This window comes from Entelurus aequoreus, linkage group LG21, assembly GCF_033978785.1.
Source record: "Entelurus aequoreus isolate RoL-2023_Sb linkage group LG21, RoL_Eaeq_v1.1, whole genome shotgun sequence".
Taxonomy (NCBI): Eukaryota; Metazoa; Chordata; class Actinopteri; order Syngnathiformes; family Syngnathidae; genus Entelurus; species Entelurus aequoreus.
In genome coordinates, this window is record NC_084751.1 from 27,487,333 (window position 1) to 27,509,691 (window position 22,359).

Consider the following 22,359-nt stretch of genomic DNA (forward strand, 5'->3'; position numbering starts at 1 on the left):
AATTCTGGGCCCCATGTAAAAAATAAATAAATCACACTGCCTGAGCTTCATTTGGGCAGCTGTTACCACAATCCTATTTTTTTTTTTCATTTTTCTTGTCCTAACTTTTCCCTCTATACGGCACCCCTGAGGACATTCCTCACATTTCAGTAACCATTTTATTAAACCTTCTCAAAACATCCAAATTATGTCCGAAATGTTTCCCTGAATGAACCGCAGTTTTGCAGTGCCGGCAGCACTTGTGCAGCCCCAGAACATGATGCTACTTACTTGAGTTGGCAACTATTCAGGCAATAACGGCTGTGTGACATGTCATGTTCAATACTGCTAAACAAGCTCCAGACTGACAAATCATAAATATATCCCAAATTACATTTCTATAGCATTGTCCCTTGGGAAGATATGCTGTAATAAAAATGCTTTCTAAATGTGAGGGGTGTGGCTTAAGCCATTTCAGCTGATGTCATGAACATCTATTGCTTGGATTTACATGACATCATTTCCGGCTCATTAAATATGCGTGGTGGACAAGCCAGTGTCTGTTCTCAACAGGTACCATCATCAATCAATCAATCAATGTTTCTTTATACAGCCCTAAATCACAAGTGTCTCAAAGGGCTGCACAAGCCACAACGACATCCTCGGTACAGAGCCCACATAAGGGCAAGGAAAAACTCACCTCAGTGGGACGTCGGTGTGAATGACTATGAGAAACCTTGGAGAGGACCGCATATGTGGGTAAACCCCCCCCTCTAGGGGAGACCGAAAGCAATGGATGTCGAGTGGGTCTGACATAATATTGTGAAAGTCCAGTCCACAGTGGATCCAACACATCAGCGAGAGTCCAGTCCATAGTGGGGCCAGCAGGAAACCGTCCCGAGCGGAGACGGGTCAGCAGCGCAGAGATGTCCCCAACCGAGGTACGAGGTGCCATTTAGCCTTTCTCGAAGAAAAATGCCCTATGCTCGCCTTGTTTTAGGATGTTGGAACCGTTCTAATCGTGAATAGGATAAACGGTTCTTCAGAGTTCTTTGAGAGATAATCAAGAGGAGGGCGGAAGAGTGCAAGATTTTACGAAAGACAAGGGGAAAAGTGGCATGCGCTCCAGTCCAAGGGAGAAGATAGAGTTGAAGAACGTACGAGTTTGCAATGATCCCTTCATTAAGTTTGTTTGATATACTTTTAACATTTAGTATTTCCCAATCAAGTATTATCTTGATATTTGTATTCTATTTTGCTCACAGTTTTAAAATGCATTTTTGCTATGAGTGTTTGGTAAACCACCAACTCGGCCACTCTACAAAATGAAATAAAAAATGAGCGAAACCTAAAAATAATTAAGCTTTTACCAAAAGCATCAATCATCAATGAAGCTTTAAGCACAAACACAATGTTGAGATCTATTTTTTGATAAAGACGGGGAAAAATATGCGTACTTGTAAACAACGCGTGCAACAACAAGGCAACAAACATGGCTGTAGACGCAAAGTCAAATCATGAAATGCATTCTTATCTGAGCAAAATTGACACATGTTATATCTTGATACCAATTTCCTTAACTCAGCCACACACAAAGATGTTGTAGGCATACATGCTTTTCCAAGTTTTCGTCTGTTTTGTCATGTAGAATAAAGTCTGGAGCACCAGATAGTTCAATAAGTCTGGGAATTCCACCGACGGATAATCCTTCAGATCAATCAACAAATCTTGGTTTTAAAAAGTATAGGGATCTATTCCATTGCACAATTATATATTTTTTGCTTGTATCTGCTTTTTGCAGGAAGATCTAGGCCCCTTGTGTACTCAAGAGAGTGTGTGCGCTTCTTGCTGCACAGCAGCCATCTTGGTTGGCTTGGTTGACCACCACTGTTTTTCACTTCCGGAAATAATTCACATCACGGAACACAAGCAAAAGGTAGCAAACTGGTTAAGATCAACTCTATAGCGCATCACCTGGTTGCAGCCAAACAATACACACCATTTTGCCTTAAATGCTTTAAGCTTTGATTAATCAAAATGACACACTGAGTCAAATGGAAATCATGGCCTTTCATGGCAAAGGAAGGAGCTCATCAGAGAGCAGGAGGGAAAAAAAAAAAAGAGTAGAAGTGAGTGAAAGTGACTTGGCGTGGCAGCTGGCAGGTTAGGGTTTGGACCTTTTAAATGTAACGTGAAGACAGCATGGACAGTGTTCGTCCTGGTTGACCACTTGGAGACACTTCCCCGCTTTGGGTGAGTTGTCTGAATTGCCGGACCGAAAGAAGAGAGCAGTAGGGGAGCGCTGATGGCATGAAGAAGGGGCCTGGGTGTCTTGTATTGAGGCAGTGGCCCTTGGCATCACGGGTGAGGAGAGGCTGTCGGATGGAAGGGTGAGGGGGACTATCAGCAAACGGAGCTCATGAGGGCTGGGAAGCCACCAGGGAATGCTTGAGAGGATGCTTTACAACAGCGGAGATGTTAGCTGTTATAAAGGAAGGCTGAGGGATGGCAGTTCTAAAAATCGACTTACACCAAGAAAGTAAAGTGAGGAAGAAGCTGTTGAAATCAAAGAGGATGCAGTCAAAACACGAAGAACAGGACTTCTGTTAAAGATTTAAAGTCTGACTTGCAAAATCGATGTGTAAACAACTGTGGTATTGACATTTTGTTCCCTAAGATCAAAAAGGTATTTTAGTTCAGGAATATTTAAAGCTGCTGTATGTTTGCCTAGAGGCCGTTAACTTTTGACTATGCGGCAAAAATAACATTCTGCACTCTTCTGGTTTTGACCAGGTAAACTAAGGCCAACATAACACAAACACACCCACGCACTTGATATTTTTTTTATGTTTGGACACCCTTGACACACACCCTATTTCATTCACATTGGATCAGATTTAACAGCAATACGATTGATTTATTGTTATGTTTTTTGCCTATTCTTATTTGAGGTTCCATAACAGTCCGTGATAAAAAGGTTAATAAATTACTGTGTTGACAAAGTAAAAGATGGCCCTATTTTTCAAGACCGGTTTTGAGAGGTTTTTAACGTCAAAATAATAGAGTAAAAATATTTTTTAATATGTTTTCAGTATTGGTGAAATAATCGGTAGAGTGTATTAAAAAAGATGACATAATTGTATGCAATGTTTATTGACTTTCCTTCACGATCATGATTGTGATCTGAAATTAGCATTAAAAACGCCTCTGTTGTCTACTAATTTGCCCAAACTTTGAGACACGTTTTTATGTAGAGGCTGCATTTCGCCAGGTCACTGTTGTGTGTGACTGACCGGAAGAAAAGCTCTGACTCGCTCTGGTGCAAGTCATTTGGCGGCAACTGTTGGTTGTTGCTGTCTGTCTAAATCTCTACACCCCAAAAATAAGACGACCGACCTACCTGTCTTTTTCTGATTATTTTCTAGGAGGAAAAAAAAACTTCTCATATTTCTGTCAGAATGGTAATAATTGTGTTAAGTTGCGTCAAACCCAAAAACCAAACACTCCATCGCAGAAATAAAGATTACCTGGAACATGTTGAGAAGCAGCGACCTAAACTTGGTCCCCTCCACCATGAACAGCGCCATCTTGTCGCAAAGCTTCGCGGCAGTGGTGGCGAAGCTCCGGTCCGAGACGGCCTTGCTGTAGATGGCGCTGACCACTTGTGACAAGGTCTCCTCCGACTGTGCAGAGTTCTGCGCCTCCTCCATGAAGGAGGCCAGCTGCTCCTCCACGCCGCTGCTGTTCCTCCTCATGCTGTTGAGTAGCTTGACCAGGCGGTCCATGCTCTGTGAGCCGGATGCTTCTGTGAGGGCCTCCTCCTTAGGGAGAAGACATGGTAGTGGTGGGCAACATGAAAGTCTTTACTAAAAAAAAATGACAATAGCATATATTATTGGAAGAAGCTCATCTTTCACAGATAGGCAGCAGTCTTATGGCAGCAACACAAACCAATCAATGACTTGAGCCATGACCAATAGAATTTATGTTAGATTAGCTTATTGATCTGTTTTATGTATACGTTTTATGTGGGAAGATAAACATAACGTATTAAACACATTTTTTCAATAAGATTTATTATGTCAGGGATCTGTCTCGACTGTTATTTGCTTCTGAGGAGTACTTTCTTTTGTTGATTTTTTTGCCATGCTTGATTATCTTTCCCGTCACCCCTGTGATTTATGAATTTCCGCGAAGTAGAGATTCTATTCATTTTATGATTTTTATAAATGCCATATGCATTTAAAGTCTTTAGAAGCCTTATAGCTTTCCCACAGCCTTGTAAAACCTTCCTATGCTCCTAAAACCTTTCTTACAAAATTTAAATGGGTATTCAAATCTTAATGTACTCAATGGTACTTTTAAATTTGCGATGCACTGAGACCGCAGTAAGCGAACCGTAAAGTGGCGAGGGAACAATGTTTGTAGACATTGTCTTGCTAAAATATAAAACTATTACACTTTCTATCAAGACATTTTAATGTTTTGGGCCAAAAAATTACTGGTATTAGGTCCATATACGTAAATGTGGTGCTTCTCAATGAAAACTAAACATTATCATCCTTGTAAAAGCAGATTTTTTTTAATAGGATCTCAGATTTAAGATAAATTCACTCAACCACCTGCTGAAGGAAGGCTCTTGCTCTGACTGACACAAAGGCGTCACTGAGAATTAATGCTTGGGAATTCTCACTTTGGTGCCTGCTGAGGAGTCTCATGCTGTTACCTTCAAGACGCCAAGCAGCAGAAAAAGCTGACTTACTCACCAGTTGAGTCAAAACTAAAGGTTAAAAAAACTAAGTGGCTAAATGACTAAAAGCATAGTGGGTATACCTGTGATAAAAGTAGCATGTGTATACACACACAAATTAATCTTGATTGGCTTAATCGTGAACATCAGAAGTAAGCAGCTTTTCTGTACCTTGTCCTTCAGTCTCCTCCTCAGCCTCTCCTTTGACGACTGAAGCAAGCTGATCCGGGGCTCTATGGACTGCCCCTTGCTTGACGTGCTGGTCCCCCATGAGCTGGGAGAATTTTTGCCTGTCAGATCTGAGGAAGCGTTTGTGTTAAGCGCTGACTCAGATCTGGGTGAGTCACGTGGACTCTTGCAGTCTCGAGGCTCCTCCATCTGTCGGATCTGCTTGTTACCCACTTTTACATTCTCTGTCGTGTCTTTGGTTGCTCTCGGTTGTACTCCTTTATCAGAAATTGACAGGTTTTGCTGTCCGTGGCCTTTCTGATTGGGGTGCCAACGTCTGTTCTGGCTGTATCCGTGCGAGGTTCCTCCTTGGCGTTGCCCGTGTCCTCCTTGATACTGCCGAGGAGACCGCACAGAGCCATTGTTTCTATTGTCTCCTGCTTCTGTTGGGTTCGGTGAATGCTGTTGGGTTTGATCCCGTTGATGTTGCGGAGACAGGTGTGGACTCTGGTTCTTCCCTCCTTGAGGTCGCTGTTGTCTCCTGGAACATGAGCGGGTATCGGTAAGCTTTGCTGTTATGCAACATAATGGCGGTCAACCACCTCAACTAAAATAGTGCTGACAAAAACCAGCAACCGCTGCTATCAATCCAATCCAACAATCACATCATGTTGCTTACATTAGGATGCACAATGAGATTCCCAGTCCTGCATAGTTCTGTCCTTTGGCTGTACTGCCTCTGTGCTTGACCAACCACTGACATATGGTGCAAGAGATTAGCCACCTTGGCACCAAGAAGGTAACCTATTACCTACCTCAGCCTAACTAAGTATGAACAAGCACAAACTCAACCAGTAGCAATCACTTGCACACCATTAACCGTCCATTTTTTCATGCACCCCTTTGAGTACAATAATTGACTGATATGTTTGATTCTAGCTACACTTCTTTCAACAAAAGGGGTTCAGTTCTGGATGGTCCGCATTTCAACTGGATAGGATGACAAAACAACCAATTCAAATCATAGCACTTTTAAGTGCCAGACTAACAGTTGCAACGCTACGCATTGGTACAATGGTACAAAATGCCGCTAGACACACACTTTGTCAGCCTTATTGGAGGCGTTTTGTCCTCTATGATTTACAAACTGTACTATTCCAAACTGAACTGAACCAAACCGTACCAAATCTCTAACAAAATTTCAAGAAGACATGATGAACATGGCTAATGGTTAGTGCCTCGTGTTACTCCCAGGTCATATACATATACAGAACATAAATAATTTGAAGCACTCCTTAATCAGTCAACTCTGTATTTCTTTAAGGTTAACCCAATCTGGAAAGCAACATAGCTGATCTAAGTCTGACTGAAGCCCATCAAATAGAGAATCACTTTTAGAAGAGAGTGCGCATTCTTAAGCAAACGTTGTGCTTTGTAGTCCTTGGAGGCTGAGTTGACAAAGACCATGGAACTTTACAGAAGGTTGTTGAAAGATTCAACGTCAAACAGTTCAATCCTTCCTCTTAAAACACACAGCCTTGGCCTTTAAAACAAAAATTACCAGCTTTCAAAATGATTGCCAGAGGATAGAAACTCAATACAAGAGCTTGGACATTTTCAAGAAACATAATGAAAATAGAACTGTCTGAACAAATTAATGTTGTTTGCATTTCTTCTTTATAAAATTCAATCGACTTTAAAAAGGTCAGAAGGTGACTAACTGAGATGAAAACTTTTTTATTAGACATCAAACAGCCTTGTGTCTTAGCCATTTTATTGCTGTCTGAGCACTAGGTGAAGAGACTAAGTCAATGCAAATGCATTATATTTATAGCCTATTTTGTATGCATTCATTTGGTGTGCGTCCTTTCTGGGACCTCGCTTTCACTCTCCTGGGGAGGTTGGGAGACAGTTCATCTTCCGGTGAGCAAACAACGGCCTCAAATATTCAGCATCCTCTAAGACTGATGTTCGTTGCGCAAAGCTTTCCCATACTACAGAGTAGCAGGCGGACACACTTTCTTCACCTTTTCACACAGGCTGATGGCTACAAAGCTTTTTTTCAAGGTTGCAATATTCTCACTGAGTTTTTACTTAAGCCCAATCAATCGTAATGCTGTATCTTAATGCTGACCGACAGAAACTGTTAGATCGCCTTTAATGGGACCAAAGAGGGTGAGATTTTATAATCTCTTGCAAGGGTCGCTCAATGGAGACATCCTGAAAGTTGAGGAGGACAATATCAGGCGGAAACACACACATGGACTAATGATTAATTTGATCTTTATGACAGCTGTTAGTAGAGGCTCAAGTCTCATAAACCTTTCCCCAAAGCGCTGAAGGCGAGGAGGTAAAAACGAGACAGTAATAAAATGTTAATCATATTTAATGACGGTGAGCTCTGCGGTGGTGGTGCACAAACTGTCTTAAATGTCCATCACTCACATTTCTGCAGAGGAGTTTGCATGTTTGCATTAAGAGGAAATGATGGGGGCCACTGATGAAGTTTCATCTTTCAAAAGAGTCTACATGGAAACACGGTTGTCTCTGAAGCAATCACCAATCTAATTAAATCGAGAAACATTCTGAGGATAATGAGTCTTGTAGCATCAGTGTAGTCATCATAATTAAATTGTTTGATGTTAGCTGAGCTCCCCCGCCGCCACAAAATGCCCAAATTCAGCTCCTGTTTTTTCAGTCTGAAGCTAATCAAGATAAAACTAGAATTGCACTCAGCAGAGCCCAGACATTCACTATGTGTTAGCAAACTTCATTTGGCGCAATACTAAACTGTAAACCTTTATACATACCCACCTCCAGCATATGCATTAATTTCTTTAAGTGAATTATGCATGAATATGCATTATTCACTCAGGAAAAAAAAAACCACACATATATATATATATATATATATATTATGCTGTGCAAGCAAAAGTGACATGGAAATCTTAGAACTGCAGCAAAACTTAGTGGGTTCTCCCAGAGAAAAGTATCAGAAGTTTCATAGAAATTGATTGAGAAGTGTTGTTTAGTCGAGCTGATACCAAACAACGATAAAAACAATAACGTCTTTGGCAGAGGTAAATAAGAGAGTGCCGATCAAAACTGAGCATTTCGATTAGTTTGCATTTTCAGGCTCAAAAACAATAAGTAAACCAATTACACTTTTTTAAGTTTAAAATTGGACACGCTTGATATTGACTTTATAACCAATATTTCAAAAGTGGGGAACACACAACTGGCTTGCGTTCAGGGGCCGTGACTTGAAAAGGTCAAGGTTTGAAAGGATGCATTTTTTGGAGTAATATGAATGACAAACAATAATACATTTTTGTACGAAATAAGAAATAAAAGAATGAAATTGAAAACTTCACTTTGTTTTTTCAAGATTGTGTTATAATTCAGTTATCTTGTATGTCCTGACTGGGAATCGAACCATGTTTGCTGGAACAAAAGACTGATACTTAAGTGCTTGCGCTATCAGGAATTGCAAACATGTGAACTGCAATTTGACTTCCTATACCCTTCGTGCAAGTTTTGGTCAACTAGATGACTACCTTTAAGTGGAGCACTAGACTCCTCTTGTCTGAAATCTTTATCTTATTTATTTGGGATTCATATTGCCGTACGGAGGCAACCTCGCTTTTATCTTGCAACCGACCGATGATTGGTCGGTTGCATGACCAATCATCGGTCATGCAACGTAACATCATTGTTATGTTGGCAAGAAGGCAGCCCCAATCAATGAGCTTGTGGGCAGTCTCTAAAGAGACAAGCTTCAGCCTGAGCGGCCGTTTTGCCCCATTCAATAATGTAACATTATTTTTGGATGTTAAAAAGCGTGAAAAAATGCTTTTTTAAAAAGTAAAAGGGAAATGTCCACCCTGTCCCTCCCACCAAATTACATCCACAAGGTCAGGTAACATTTCATGTTTTCATCAAACAAAATATTATCGCAGTCAACACTTAGTTTGTAAATGCTTACAATCAATCAATCAATTGTAGACCTTTTCAGTAATTACATGGAAAAGCAACCCTTACTTTTTTGTTTTTAATGGTTTGACTTAGCCTTTTCAGACGCATTTAAAACGTTCACGTAAACAAACTGCGTTTTCAGGGTGAAAGGTGGCACAGTAGAGTAAACAAATGGCCAAGATGACACTGTTTTTAGCTTGTTTTAATATATACTGTAAGTGTCCTTTTTAAAAGGGGAACTGCACGTGTTTTGGAATGTTGCCTATCATTCACAATCTCAATATCAGACAAGAACACAAGTCTCTCTTTATTGTGCATTCTAAATTCGAAAAAAACCCGAGCAAGAGGCTGCTAACAATGCAGGTAATGGGGATTCCATCTATTCCGCCTATAAAGTCCTATAAGTTATCCAAAAACCTCCAACATTTTATTTTCATGCGGTAACTAGTATATATGTAATTTAGTAACGCACGTAGCGTAATATTCAATCAATCAAACTTTATTTGTACAGCACTTTTCATTCATATAAAATGTAGCACAAAGTGCTTTACATTTAAAAACATTTAAAAAACTGTACCTTCCGTCCTCATTGCATATTTGCAAGTGAAAACAGTCAACCCTCACCCCCAGCCTCTATTCCTCTCTACCACATACACATGCACACGTAAATAGTCATCTAAAAACATATTTGGCTGAGCACGGAAGAACCAGGTGATATAACACTATCTTAGGGATCCAAGTGCACCAGGGGCCACGACAGCAGCAACCCTGATCCAGAGCAAACAGCGAGAGACCAGGGAGTCCTCTTGCAGAGGAACCCATACGCCAGGCCCACAGCAGCCGCGGGACATCAGAGACCCCAGTGCAGCGGGGCTACCGCTGAGGAAACGCTATAAATAACTTTATAAATATGCATGAATTAAGAGGATAAAATAAATGAATGAAATATACTAAGAAGATAATTTTAAAAAATGCATACGTATTACATAAATATGTAGTTAAAAACTAAATAAGATGAATTAATTGGTATGTGGTAAAAAAAAGCTAATAAATACTAGATAGAGTAAAAAGTATAGTAAAAACTATAAGATGAATAATAATATTAATTAAATGCTAAGTTAAAAAGGTGGGGCTCAAGAGCTTTTTTTTGGAAAAAAACTTGTAACATTCTCTGCAGCCCTGAGGGTTTCCAGCCGGCTGTTCCTCAAATGGGGGGCATAATAATGAAATGACGCCTCTCTGTGGGTATTTGTTTGGACTATTGGAATAATTAGGAGGCCTGAACCGGAAGACTTCAGGGACCGCAAGGGCTCATATGATAAAAGCAACTCGGAAAGATAGGAAGGTCTAAGACCATTAAGGCACTTAAAAAGCAGTAATAGAATCTTAAAAATTGATTCTTGTAGCCAATGCAGTGATTTCAAAACCAGTGTAATATGGGCCCTCCTTTTGGTCCTCACCAGCACACGAGCGGCTGAGTTTTGGAGTAATTGAAGTGGTTTTGTACTTTTTTTAGGAAGACCAGAAAACAGGGCATTACATTAGTCTATACGGCTGGTTATAAAAGAATGCATTAGTGTCTCGATGTTGCTCCGAGAGAGAATGGGGCTGCTTTGGCTATATTTTTGAGATGATAAAACCCTATTTTAGTGGTGTATTTAATGCGTAAAACAAAGCTTAGAGTCAAAAATTATGCCCAAATTATTCACTTGCGAAGATGGATTAAAAGGGCCTCAGGACCAATAATTAAAACCTCAGTCTTGGCCTGGTTAAGCTGCAGGAAGGTGTTTTGACATCCAAGCTGCAATATCTAAAACACAGTTAAAAATTGCATCCATTGGTTGTCTCTTCAGGAGACACACCTTTCAGTCATTTTAGGCATCACAACAGCACATTGATTTCAAAGAGAGCATCACAGTGTTTGCCATTTCCTTCAACAAGAAATACAAACTAGGAACATAACAAAATAATCACTTATGGTACAATGTCCGCTGTCACAGGGATGCTCAGTAAGTCAAGAGCTGCAATAGCTACGTTACCTCCGTGATTCTCTGTGTTAGCTCGTACAATAACAATGTCACTATACTTGGTTACCGTATTTTCCAGACTATAGAGCGCACCAGTATATAAGCTGCACCCACTAAATTTTAGAAGAATAAAAAGGTTTCCATATATTAGCCACACCCAACTATAAGCCGGAGATATATAAATTGTGAAATGAGTTATTTACACAGAAATATTTAGTAAATGTTTATTTACTGTACATACATTAATTGTTTCCAAATGGTGTCTGTAACACGACAGTAAAACGGCTGATCAAACAAAACAAAAGTCATCGTCATGGACCCAGCTCCGGAAGCTTAATCTCCAATCAGCTAAACAGACTCACTGAGTCCACGGTTACGTTTTTGTTTAATTTACAAAACTGAAACAATACAAACAGAAGACCATTGTAAGTTAATAATACTAACAAAGACACTCCTAAACGTGTTAGCATATCAGCTAATGCTAATGACGCTAGCTTCATTACATTAAAATAGCACATAGAAATATTCATGGAAACACTCCTACAGATATCACACATGGGATAGTTTAGTATGTATGAATTGTTGTAGTTATATTGTAAGACTTAGAAACATTGCCTGGCGTGATGAAGGAGGAATCCATATGAGTAGACAAGCTTAGGATGGCTAGAAGACGAAACGGCACTTCTACTTTAGGTTGAAATCTCAGTCTAAACAGAAGGGCAATGCAGCACTGCAGCACCTGCAGAAGTGAACTCGTCCAAAAAAAAGGTGCCATAGCGCACACCTATTTCAGTGTCTGCTTGTTTTTGTTTTTAAAAACAACTACCGTATTTTTCGGATTATAAATTGCTCCGGAGTATAAATCGCACCGGCCGAAAATGCATAATAAAGAAGAAAAAAAACATATGTAAGTCGCACTAGAGTATAAGTCGCATTTTTGGGGGAAATTTATTTGAAAAAATCCAACACCAAGAATAGACATTTGAAAGGCAATTTAAAATAAATAAAGAATAGTGAACAACAGGCTGAATAAGTGTACGTTATATGATGCATAAATAACCAACTGAGAACGAGTTGTGGCCACCTAGCTTTTAGCCCGCGATTAGCTTTTTTAGTTTTCTTCATTTCAGTAAGAGTAGCCTCCGCTTTTTGCCAGTCCCTTACAAGTTTCTCGCTTACTCCAAACTTTCTTTCTGCTGCTCGATTGCCATTTTCTGCTGCATATTTCACTACTTCCAGCTTGTAACCTGCAGTATATGATTTCCTTTTCGGTGCCATTTTTGTTCAGCCCTTCTCAGCTTTTACAAGTTACCACCAATGTTGAAATGATCAATTTTCTTAGGTACGGAAGTAGTAGCAGGTAGCATTTTTTTTTTTTTTAACGATGCACTCCTGCCATGACCCGCCCCTGCCAAATTTTTATTGGTTGACGTGTGTGTGTGAGACGATTGCTGATATACATCTAGTCTCTTACGTGAATGAGATGAATAATATTATTTGATATTTTACGGTCATGTGTTAATAATTTCACACATAAGTCGCTCCAGAGTATAAATCGCAAACCAAACCATGAAAAAAACTGCGACTTATAATCCGAAAAATACGGTATTTGCATTATGGCCGTCAGCAAAGAAAAATCCATAAATTAAATGCAGGATTTTATAAGGATGGCCGCAGGATACAAAGCGTAGGAAAAAAGTAGCGGCTTACAGTCCGAAATTTACAGTAATATGCAGGTCATATCATGTAAATGGTGTACTCTTGGCAGGTTTTACTTTTTTTTTTCAATGGCTTTATATGTGGAAAGGATGAATCGTATTAGCTACATTGTTAGCCGTCTCATTCGAGCATTTTTTTCCGATTTACAATGCACAAAAAAGAGAAAGACGTTTATTTTTGTCTCACATAAGGTAGGTTTGTGAATGATAAGCAACATTCCAAAAAAAAGTGTCTAGATCTACTGGGCATATAGTTCCAGTCACAAATTTTTGGACACACCTTCCCATTTACTAGTATTGGCGTTCTTCTTTCTTACCCTTATCCATAATATTGTTTAATCAAACCCCCAGAGTTAACCTTTTCCAGTGCTCGGCTTGGTAAAAAAACAAAAAACTCTTATGTAGTGTCACCATTCTGAGACTGACCTTGTGTAGTAGACTTGCCGCTTCCCTTTGGGGCCAGTGGGCAGAAGTACGGTTAACTGGTCGCGGTGATCTACTGCTCTAGAAGCAGGAGGAGCCACAGTGCGGGTGAATGGAAGAATGGAGAGATGAGGAGTGCATTAAGGGGTAGGAACAATTTGTAGGACATAACAGAGGGGGACATTTTTTGGTAGGAGAGGCAAGCAAGGAGGTAGAAGAGGACAGAAAAAAAACTACAGGTTGATAACTATGACACTTTAACAACATGCATGCTAGAGGAGGTGAGGGTTGCCACGGCGACTTGAAGAAAGGTGAAATGAATTATGTATCATGGGATGTATATTGGCGATCGATCAGCGCTCGGATACAGAACTCATGCTTGGACCCATCGGGTCATTGGTTGACCCAGACAAATTGATTGGCATGTAGAGAGAAGGGGAGTGTGGGGGTGTGGTGCTGCAGGCACAGTCGATAACTCGGTCTAAGCTTCACATGGACCACAACGCGCTGCTTTAATGGAGTGTGGAGAGGCGGGTTTAGACTGCCTGGCTAAGCATTTGCATTAAGGGCAGAAGCCAACGAAAGGTTATAGACTACCACAATGTATCCCACCGGGCAAGGTTCTGTATATATATCAGAGACAATCCATCCTCTGTCAGAGTTAATTTTGCAATAAAAAGCCAAAAGATGCAAACAACAGATGTCCACTGCTGAGGACGCAGGTCCTGGTTTTTTGAATGAGATTGAATCTATGAGGGAAAAAATTTCATGAATTCATCACAATCCAAAAAATTGGTCACTTTTGGCCCATGGCAAGTTCTCGAGCACTGATACATATTTGAACACGAAAAAAAAAAACCTAAACCATGAAAAGTTGTAGACTACCACGCTGGATCCCACCAGACATCATCCAAACGTGAACTTGAACTCAAGCTAAGCTAAGTTTAAAAAAAAAAAAGGCATAACGCCATCAAAAAGGAATACAAAAATAACCATGTCGACATTGCAAATACTTAAAAAAAACAACAGTGACCTCGTGAGGACACCTAAAAAGTGTAAGGTAAAGTTGTTGTGTTTACTGTACACTGTTGCATCACATGATTAATGCAAGTTTTAAAATGATTCACACACATACAGCATGGCCAATATGACCCGTAATTAAACAAGCTGTTCACGTGTTACTTGAACACATACTTAAAAGTTTGGCTTCACCACAGAAGATGAAATATGCAGTGCCACACCTAAAAGAAAACATCCAATACATTATAGACGTTTGCATCATTTTTAAAACTGAATGGATCATGAACAAATGTAGAGTGCAGTGAGCTTTTGTCAAGGCGAGAAAGGAGCATATTGACTCATACTTTGCACCCCCCTCCTCTCGCTGTCGGAACAGCGAGCAGCAAGCAGCACATTCCAGTAAATCACTAATTTCAGCCTTGCTTGACGTGCTTTCTAAAGTAGAAACACATGTAGTACCGCCCCTTGCCTTCCTAGCCAGACAGAACTTCGCTCAAGTCACCGTCTCAATGCACTGTTATGGAACACGATGCACACAATGTATATCTTATGGTACAATTAATAATCAGTAATCAGGTTTGTGCCAATTTGATTATTTCTGCGTGTGTTTTTACAAAACACCGTACAACCTAACACAACACAAGGTCTGTTCACACGGGGAGACGTGTTTGAAACTCAGATACTTTCCAGCAGCCTTGCAGGGGGTGACAAACCACTTAATTGTACAGTTGATGAGCAGATCTTGAAGGCTGGTCTACCTCTTGATTTGTTTATGGTTAGAACAATTTTCCCATAATGAAAATAATCAAAATTGATGGTCTAGCAATGATTGTTAAACTATTGCCAAAAGAAAATATTTAAGACTTAAACGATTCTACAGTAGGGCTAAACGATTTGGGAAAATCTAATTGCAAGAAATGTATTTTATTTGTTTGTTCTGTTTTTCCAGCCCAACAACAGATCATTTGAATGTGTCATTTCCCGTAAACTTAGCCTATTTGTTAGAATTAAGAAACTGACTTGAAATAAATACAATTTTGAATTAAGTGCTCATCAATAAAACAACAAATCTGTAGCTTTGTCACTACTATAATGTACTGTTATGTTAGCAGTAACAGTAAGGGGTCAACAATGGTGTTCGTGTTCAAATTTCTAAATCCCGGAGGTCAGTGAAGGCATGTTCCGCTACTTTGTGTGAAAGTGACGTGTGACTGCTGGAAAACCAAGAAGTGTTGTTTGCACATGTAGAGCGAGTCTGTGAGTTACTCTGCCAGACTCTCTTTTGCGCATGCGTCACTGGATCACTTTGCACAACTAACGGGTTGAAAACACGAGAAAAATAATTTGATTGCGATATTATCCCAATTGCAGTTAACTGTCCAGCTCTAATCAACTTAATTGTTAAGTTACTTCTTATATTCTATTTTTGATAACAATGGTCATGCAAGAGTAAAAAGAAGTGAACCAATTGAAATAAAGAAAACCACATTATTGTGTACTCCCCATTGATGAAGTGTCATTTACATAGAGACAAATCAATGCTACTTTTCTGTATTTTCTTACAATATTGTATTGAGCAACCAGGACTGAGGTGCTTTTGTCGCTACGCATCCTCAATAGTGCAATAACTTGTCGTGACGTACTTCCTCTACATGCTGACTGGGCTGAGGTCTTGCTGCGTGACTTTAGGGGGTTTCCATTTCAGAGGTTCCACTGTGGCCTATAAAAAATGGCCCGACTTACATTGACTTCAAATTTAGTCATGCATATTTCCTTCAAGTGTTTGTGCATGGCAGTTGAATGCTTAGCTTGATTGTTCATTTCCTATGACTCCCAAACATGCAAAATGGGTGGTTTCAACCATGTAAAGGGACGAGGAGTACTTTGGCTATAAATTAGCAGAGTATGCTTTGATGTTGCGAGCCGCCTCCCGGCAAAACAGACAACTACTTCGGCCAAGAAGTAGTTGATCCCTTGCAGGCAGTTCTGACATAAGCGCCCAGATGATTTGTGTTCTTTTCCACCAGCCTCTTTGCTGCTCACGGTGGTCAGAGCTAAGCTAATTATTGTGTGCGTAAATGAAACACCCAGAGATAAAAAAAAAACAACAGCTTCCCGCGGTGGCGTCACAACAGACACACACAGATAATGGACTTAAACCATAACAAATCATTTTTTCATCAAAAGATTTATATTTTTGTTCTTTTCTATGCGCAAAACCTGCTTTTAATCCATCGCCATGCACGCAATGGTTCTGGACAACAGCAATTATTTTCTGTTTGTCCATTGCCCACTTAGCTAAATTTCATTTTTCTAACCACAAATACAACCCAAATATTTTCTCTTTTCCTGGTCTCTTAGCAACTAGAGAACAATTTTCCAGTGACATCAGGGCAGGCAGTGAGAGAACCAGCCCTTCTCCTCTTCAAGAAGCTGGTTTCAATGAAGTCACAAATTAGATTTCACTGTGTATACAATAAGAGCAGATGTGCCAGCACAAACTTTAGCGGCAGCGTGAAAACTGAGCAAAGTAAAGCCAATATCATAAAGAAATGACGTGGATTGAATGTGTGTGGCGGAATTGCAGAAAAGTAAATGTGCTTTGACTGAAGTATTAATGTTAAAAAACCTTGAATGTCTCCGTTTTCTTTTTTCTTTCCTATTTCTTGCTGTCTGTAGTGAAATGCACAGCCTGCATTCCTGTGTTGACATTATTTGGCAGAGGAGAGCTGTTAAGGCCAAAAGGATTGGCTGCTTGACATCTGACATCACCACATTAAAACCTTCCCTCTCAGTCAGCCAGGCGTGTGTATGTATGCGACTGTGTGTGTGTGTGTGTGTGTGTGTGTGTGTGTGTGTGTGTGTGTGTGTGTGTGTGTGTGTGTGTGTGTGTGTGTGTGTGTGTGTGTGTGTGTGTCAACTTCGATGCGTCATTACCGTCGGTCATTCCTCTTGCGTCGGAAGAGCTTTTTGGTGTGCGCGATCTCAGCCTCATTAGGAAGGGGTGGGAAGACCTGTTAGGAACAAATCATAGAGACAGCTACTGTCAAGACCAGCAATGTGCAGTATATCACTCTGTGGAAACTTTCTATAGAAGTAAAAGAGCATTGGAAACATGCTTTTTATATGATGAACTATGGGACTTCTTTCCCCTTCAGGAAGCTAGCATTGCATCTGCTTTAAATTGAATAGGAAGCACTTGATTTATTTGTCTTAACTGCACATCTTTTACAAGTTACAAACTTCTGAACAACTTAATAAAAACAGAACTACACTGTCTTAGATTTAGTGTTTAAACTTGAGTTTAGTACTATATACAGTATTTTGTCAAGGGTACAATGATGATCATTAAGGGTGTTCAGATCCGATATTGATATCAGATATTGGTCTGTTATCAGCAAAAATATCAGATTATATCAGATTGCATCTTAAATCTGCAATATAAGCGCTCCGATACAAGGAGTCCTGCAGCATGTTTACTTGTGCAAAGCTCTGCAGCAGGGTAACCGTTAAATGTCCTCCAATAAGGACACCTTTCAAAGAAGTATTTTACAAAAAGGAAAACATGGTAGGCTATTGTCTACTCAGAGCTAGCAGCTACACAACAGCCAATAACACAATAGCACAAAAACTATACATTTGTAATATGTGTACTTAATAGAACAATATTGCAGTCTAAAAGATTACATTTGTCACAGGTATCAAATAATTATACAGTAGTTGCATATTACTTACAGATACAAAGTCTCCCAGGCAAAAGGGTATTAGAAAGTATCTAGTAACAAACGGGCCCGCATCAATTAATTTACTGTGTCATGAGCATAACTTAACTAATTACTGTGGCCGTTAAGTGTCGCCAAAACACACATTAACACTCCACTTCAAAAGCATACATCTGTCATAAGGGTAGTGTTTTTATACTCATTACTCAGAACAGTGTTCTGAGTAATTTCACTTGATCAAACATTTTCTAACATACCACTCTAGTATCGGCCGAAACTCAAAGCTCCAATATTGGAATTGTATTGGAAGTAAAAAAGTTGTATTGGGACAATCCTACTAATAATTAGGAGTGTCCCGATCCAACAATGGCGTTCGTGTTGAAATTTCTAAATTTCAGGAGATCAGTGGACGCACATTCAGCTATTTTATGCGAGAGTGAGGTGTGACTGGTGTAAAACCAGGAAGCGTTGTTTGCACATGTAGGCAAAGGTGAGCGAGCCTGTGAGTTACAATGTCGGGACACTCTTCTGCGCATACGTCACTGGATCACTTTGTAATCGCATAACTTACGGTTCAAAAATACGACAAAAAAATATTTCGTTACGGCAAATGCAATTAACTGCCCAGCACTAATCTACTTAATCTTTAAAATACTTCATGTTAATTGAACAAAATTGCAGCTTAAAAGGAGACACGTATTCACAGGTATCAAATAATTATAGTTGCATATTACTTACAGATACAAAGTATCTTCAGGCATAAGCCTATCAGAGAGTATCCAGTAACAAACTGTGTCATGAGTATAAACTAATCAATGTTAGTGTTTTCATGCTTATCATTGTTCTGAGTAATTTCACTTGATCAAACATTTTCTAACATTTCACACTACAAAATAATAAAAGTATATACTATGATTCTTGCTGATATTGTTTCAGTTTAATATCGGTACCGGCAAACGCTGACTGTTCCAATATTGGTATCGTATTGGAAGTGAAATTAGTTGTATTAGGACAGTCTTACTAATAATTAGGAGTGTCCCAATCCGATATCAGTAAAGGTAACAGATTATATTGGCTTGCATCTAAAATCTCTGATATAAGCGCTCCGATACAAGAAGTCCAGCAGTGCGTTTACTTGTACAAAGTTTGACAGCTGGTAAACATCTAAATATCCCCCAATAAGCACACAAGGTTGCTATTTTCTTGTATTTTAGTGATGTCAAAAGTTAAATATGGTAGCCTATACGCTACTAGCAGCTAAGAGCTACACAACAGCCATCCCACAATCGCAGACTACCGTTCGCGGCCCTGATCCTGCCCGCCAGCGTCCACAGTCTGGCCGGCGGGACTTCCCATGTTAATTTATGACTACATTAAAGTTGAATCATTGCAATGAGCTGCCATCCAATGGATGTTTTATAAGCTCACAATGGATTATTTTTGTACTGTTTGTTTCACAAAATCATCATTAAATTCATGAAACTATTCAACATACAGATTAGACTAAATGAGGGTTAGACTCGACGAGGTGTACTGTACTGTACTGCATGATAGAATGTGTGTAGGTGTACCTCAAACCCATGTTTGGGACCTACAGCAGAAACCCTAAGAAGTAACATGGAGAATATGCAGTTACGAATCAGACAGTTATTATACAGCTATTATTTTCTAATTCGTGAAACATGCTGGGTGTGGACTTCTAATTATCCAGTTCTATATATAATCCATGAAACAGACGCGCTGGCAATTAAACTGCACATTTCCAGCAATAATGGGTGTCGTTACCATGGTTACAAGAAGACCTGCAACTAGTGATAGTTCGCAAGACTGATGCAGTTTTACTTCTTACTGATGGCTTACTGGTGACTATATAATGATACAAGTGTAAGTAAATGTCAGTACGGCTTCAACAATCTTGTGGCACTATAAACCAGAAGCCTGCTTTGAGGGAAAAAAATACACCGGTCATCTCCTTTGCTGGAAATGCCACAAATCCTCTCTGGATCTGAGATGATCTGTGCTCTATCTGAGCTACAGCCCTAGACTTTATGGCCTCCCTTAAACCATGTCATTTTTATTGTAGCAGTTCTCAAAACCAAGGGTCAGCGTCAAGATGGCATTTTCTGGAGGTCAAGCGTGTCTGCACCACCATCATTCTCATTCAGAACGCCTTGATGATCCAGGAGAGTGTCGAGTCATCACATATTGGCCTCTAGAGATGCAGCTCAGGCATTTCATTAGGTACACACAACCCAATATGATCCAGACTGAGCTATGCATTAAAAATGGAGTCTAACGTTTTCTAGCAGAAGGATCCTCAAACTGATCCAGAGAAGGAGCAGGGACACCATTAAAATTGTGTTTTAACTAAACCGGTCCTAAAGGTATCTTGTTTTTGTGCAATACTGTACTAAGATAATCAAATAAAACAATATAACACCGCTAATAGCTAGCTAGCAACTGGCACCCTCATCATTAGCTGGCAACTGGTACGCTAATCGCTGGCTGGCAACTGCCGTGCTGATTGCTGGCTGGCTGGCTACAAGCATCGTAGTCATTAGCTGACAACTGGTGCCCTAATCGCTAGTTGACAACTTGCATGCTAATCGCTAGCTGGCAACGGCTACAGTTATTGCTAGCTGACAACTAGCATCCTAATTGTTAGCTGGCAATTAGAGCACCAATCACTGGCTATTTTAAATGCTAACCTGAATATAATAGTAAAATAATTTATGTTTCTACAGTGAGTTGGGCAGCCATGCCACTGTCATTTCTAAACTACACTACAATGCATTGGATCAATTCTAATCCGTATTTAAAGAATTTGACGAAAAATTGTAAGGTGGAATATTAAAAAAATATATTTGAAAAAAAGTTTCACGTCCGCCCTGCAGTACCTCTGCAAACCCCCTTGGGGTCGTAGACCTCTGAAATACAATATGTGTCTTACATAGATATTAACGCTCAGTTACAAATATGAATATCCTATCCATAAGCAGTCGCCGGTATGATTTACATCAAAGTGACATGTCTGCTGTCCCGGCACCCAGCCAGGCGACCTCAAACCCCAAGGACGTGACCAGGATTGCAAGTAGGGCTGGCTAAGTGGCAGCAAGAAGGGTGCACGGCCATCGAAATAGACTTGAGATTTCTGTCTGTGTGTGGACGAGTGCACACTATGCCAGAAAAGAACATTAGGCGGCCGGAAAAAGGGTTTTTATTTATTGGGTACATTTGAACAAGGTGTACAAGTGAGGTACTAATGGGAATGAAGAGGGTGGTGATGGAAGTAGAAAGCCCCTTCACCCTATGACTTGCTAGAAAGCATGAGTGCACATTCAGACAGAATATGGAGGTGCATTAACAATTCGAGAGGAGGATGAGTGATTTGCTACAGGTGCACACGGAGAAAGCAAATGCTTTTTTCCCCAAGAGAATCATATTGGAGTTGCAGGTCAATGTCACCACAAAGTGCCAAATTAGACCATGGAGATGTAGGATGCATAGATGTATATATAGACATATTCAGTAATTCTTGGAGACGTTGCAAGCTGGTCAAATAGAATACTAAGTGGATATGTAATTTCAAGATTATAGTATTGGCATATATATATATATATATATATATATATATATATATATATATATATATATATATACATACATACATACATACATACATACATACATACATACATACATACATACATACATACATACATATATATATATATATATATATATATACACTTGTTCAAATAAATTTGAGGGCAAGGTATTTATTAGAGCTTAAGCCACTCTGAGAAAACGAGATAAGTATTTTTCCTGCAGAGTGTAAAGTTGCCTATCACAGTCGATTATTACATCTGCCAGGTTTCACAATCTATGATGGAAACTACAAGAAGAGGAACATTGATGACAAAAAGACATTTCGAAGAATATGCACAGAACACAGTATAACAGCTTTCAAGAATGTCCTGAGAGATCAAAGTTAGGACAATGTATACAGTGAAAATTATGTAGATCCGGGGTCCCCAAACTTTTTGGAATTTTGCCTATAGTTCACAATCCTTATGAGAGACAGGAAGACAAAAGGTTTATTTTTTTGCATTTTCATTTGTAATAATGGGCTCCTGCTAGGTGGCTAGCAATGCAGCTAGGGGGATCAATCCATTCTGTCTCAAAAAACACCAACAATACTTTGTTTACATTCTGTAACCTCTATAATAACCAAGCTGTAGCGACATTGTTATTGTAAGAGCGAACACTGAGGAACTCTTTTTCTAGTGTAGTAACACATTGCCTTGCTACGGCGTGCTTCGGCATTAGCGGTAAGCTAGCTACTGCATCAGCAGCTGAATGGCTTTTGAGTTTGTAATGCACAACAATGCAAATATAGGACACCAAAATATACTGATTGAAAAACATGAACAATCATATTACAATATCTGTAAAGTATTAGCCTTGACAATGTATGTAGTTGTAATAACAAGCATTACGTGCTGCGTGTATCATGATCAATATTATAGTGACTCACTCGGCCGGGGAAGTTTCCAGTTGACTTTGGGTTAGTGCTA

At 39.6% G+C, this 22,359-nt stretch overlaps 1 protein-coding gene across 1 annotated transcript in view; it reads right to left on the reverse strand.

The window, feature by feature from the left end:
- Positions 1-22,359, reverse strand: part of ctif (CBP80/20-dependent translation initiation factor) — a 123,877-nt gene that overhangs the window by 32,207 nt on the left and 69,311 nt on the right. Inside the window, exons 8-10 of the mRNA XM_062031334.1 lie at positions 16,998-17,074; positions 4,901-5,438; positions 3,507-3,800 (exon numbers count right to left, since the gene is read on the reverse strand). Of these exons, the coding sequence (XP_061887318.1) occupies positions 3,507-3,800; positions 4,901-5,438; positions 16,998-17,074 (909 nt within the window). The remainder of the gene's footprint in view (positions 1-3,506; positions 3,801-4,900; positions 5,439-16,997; positions 17,075-22,359) is intronic.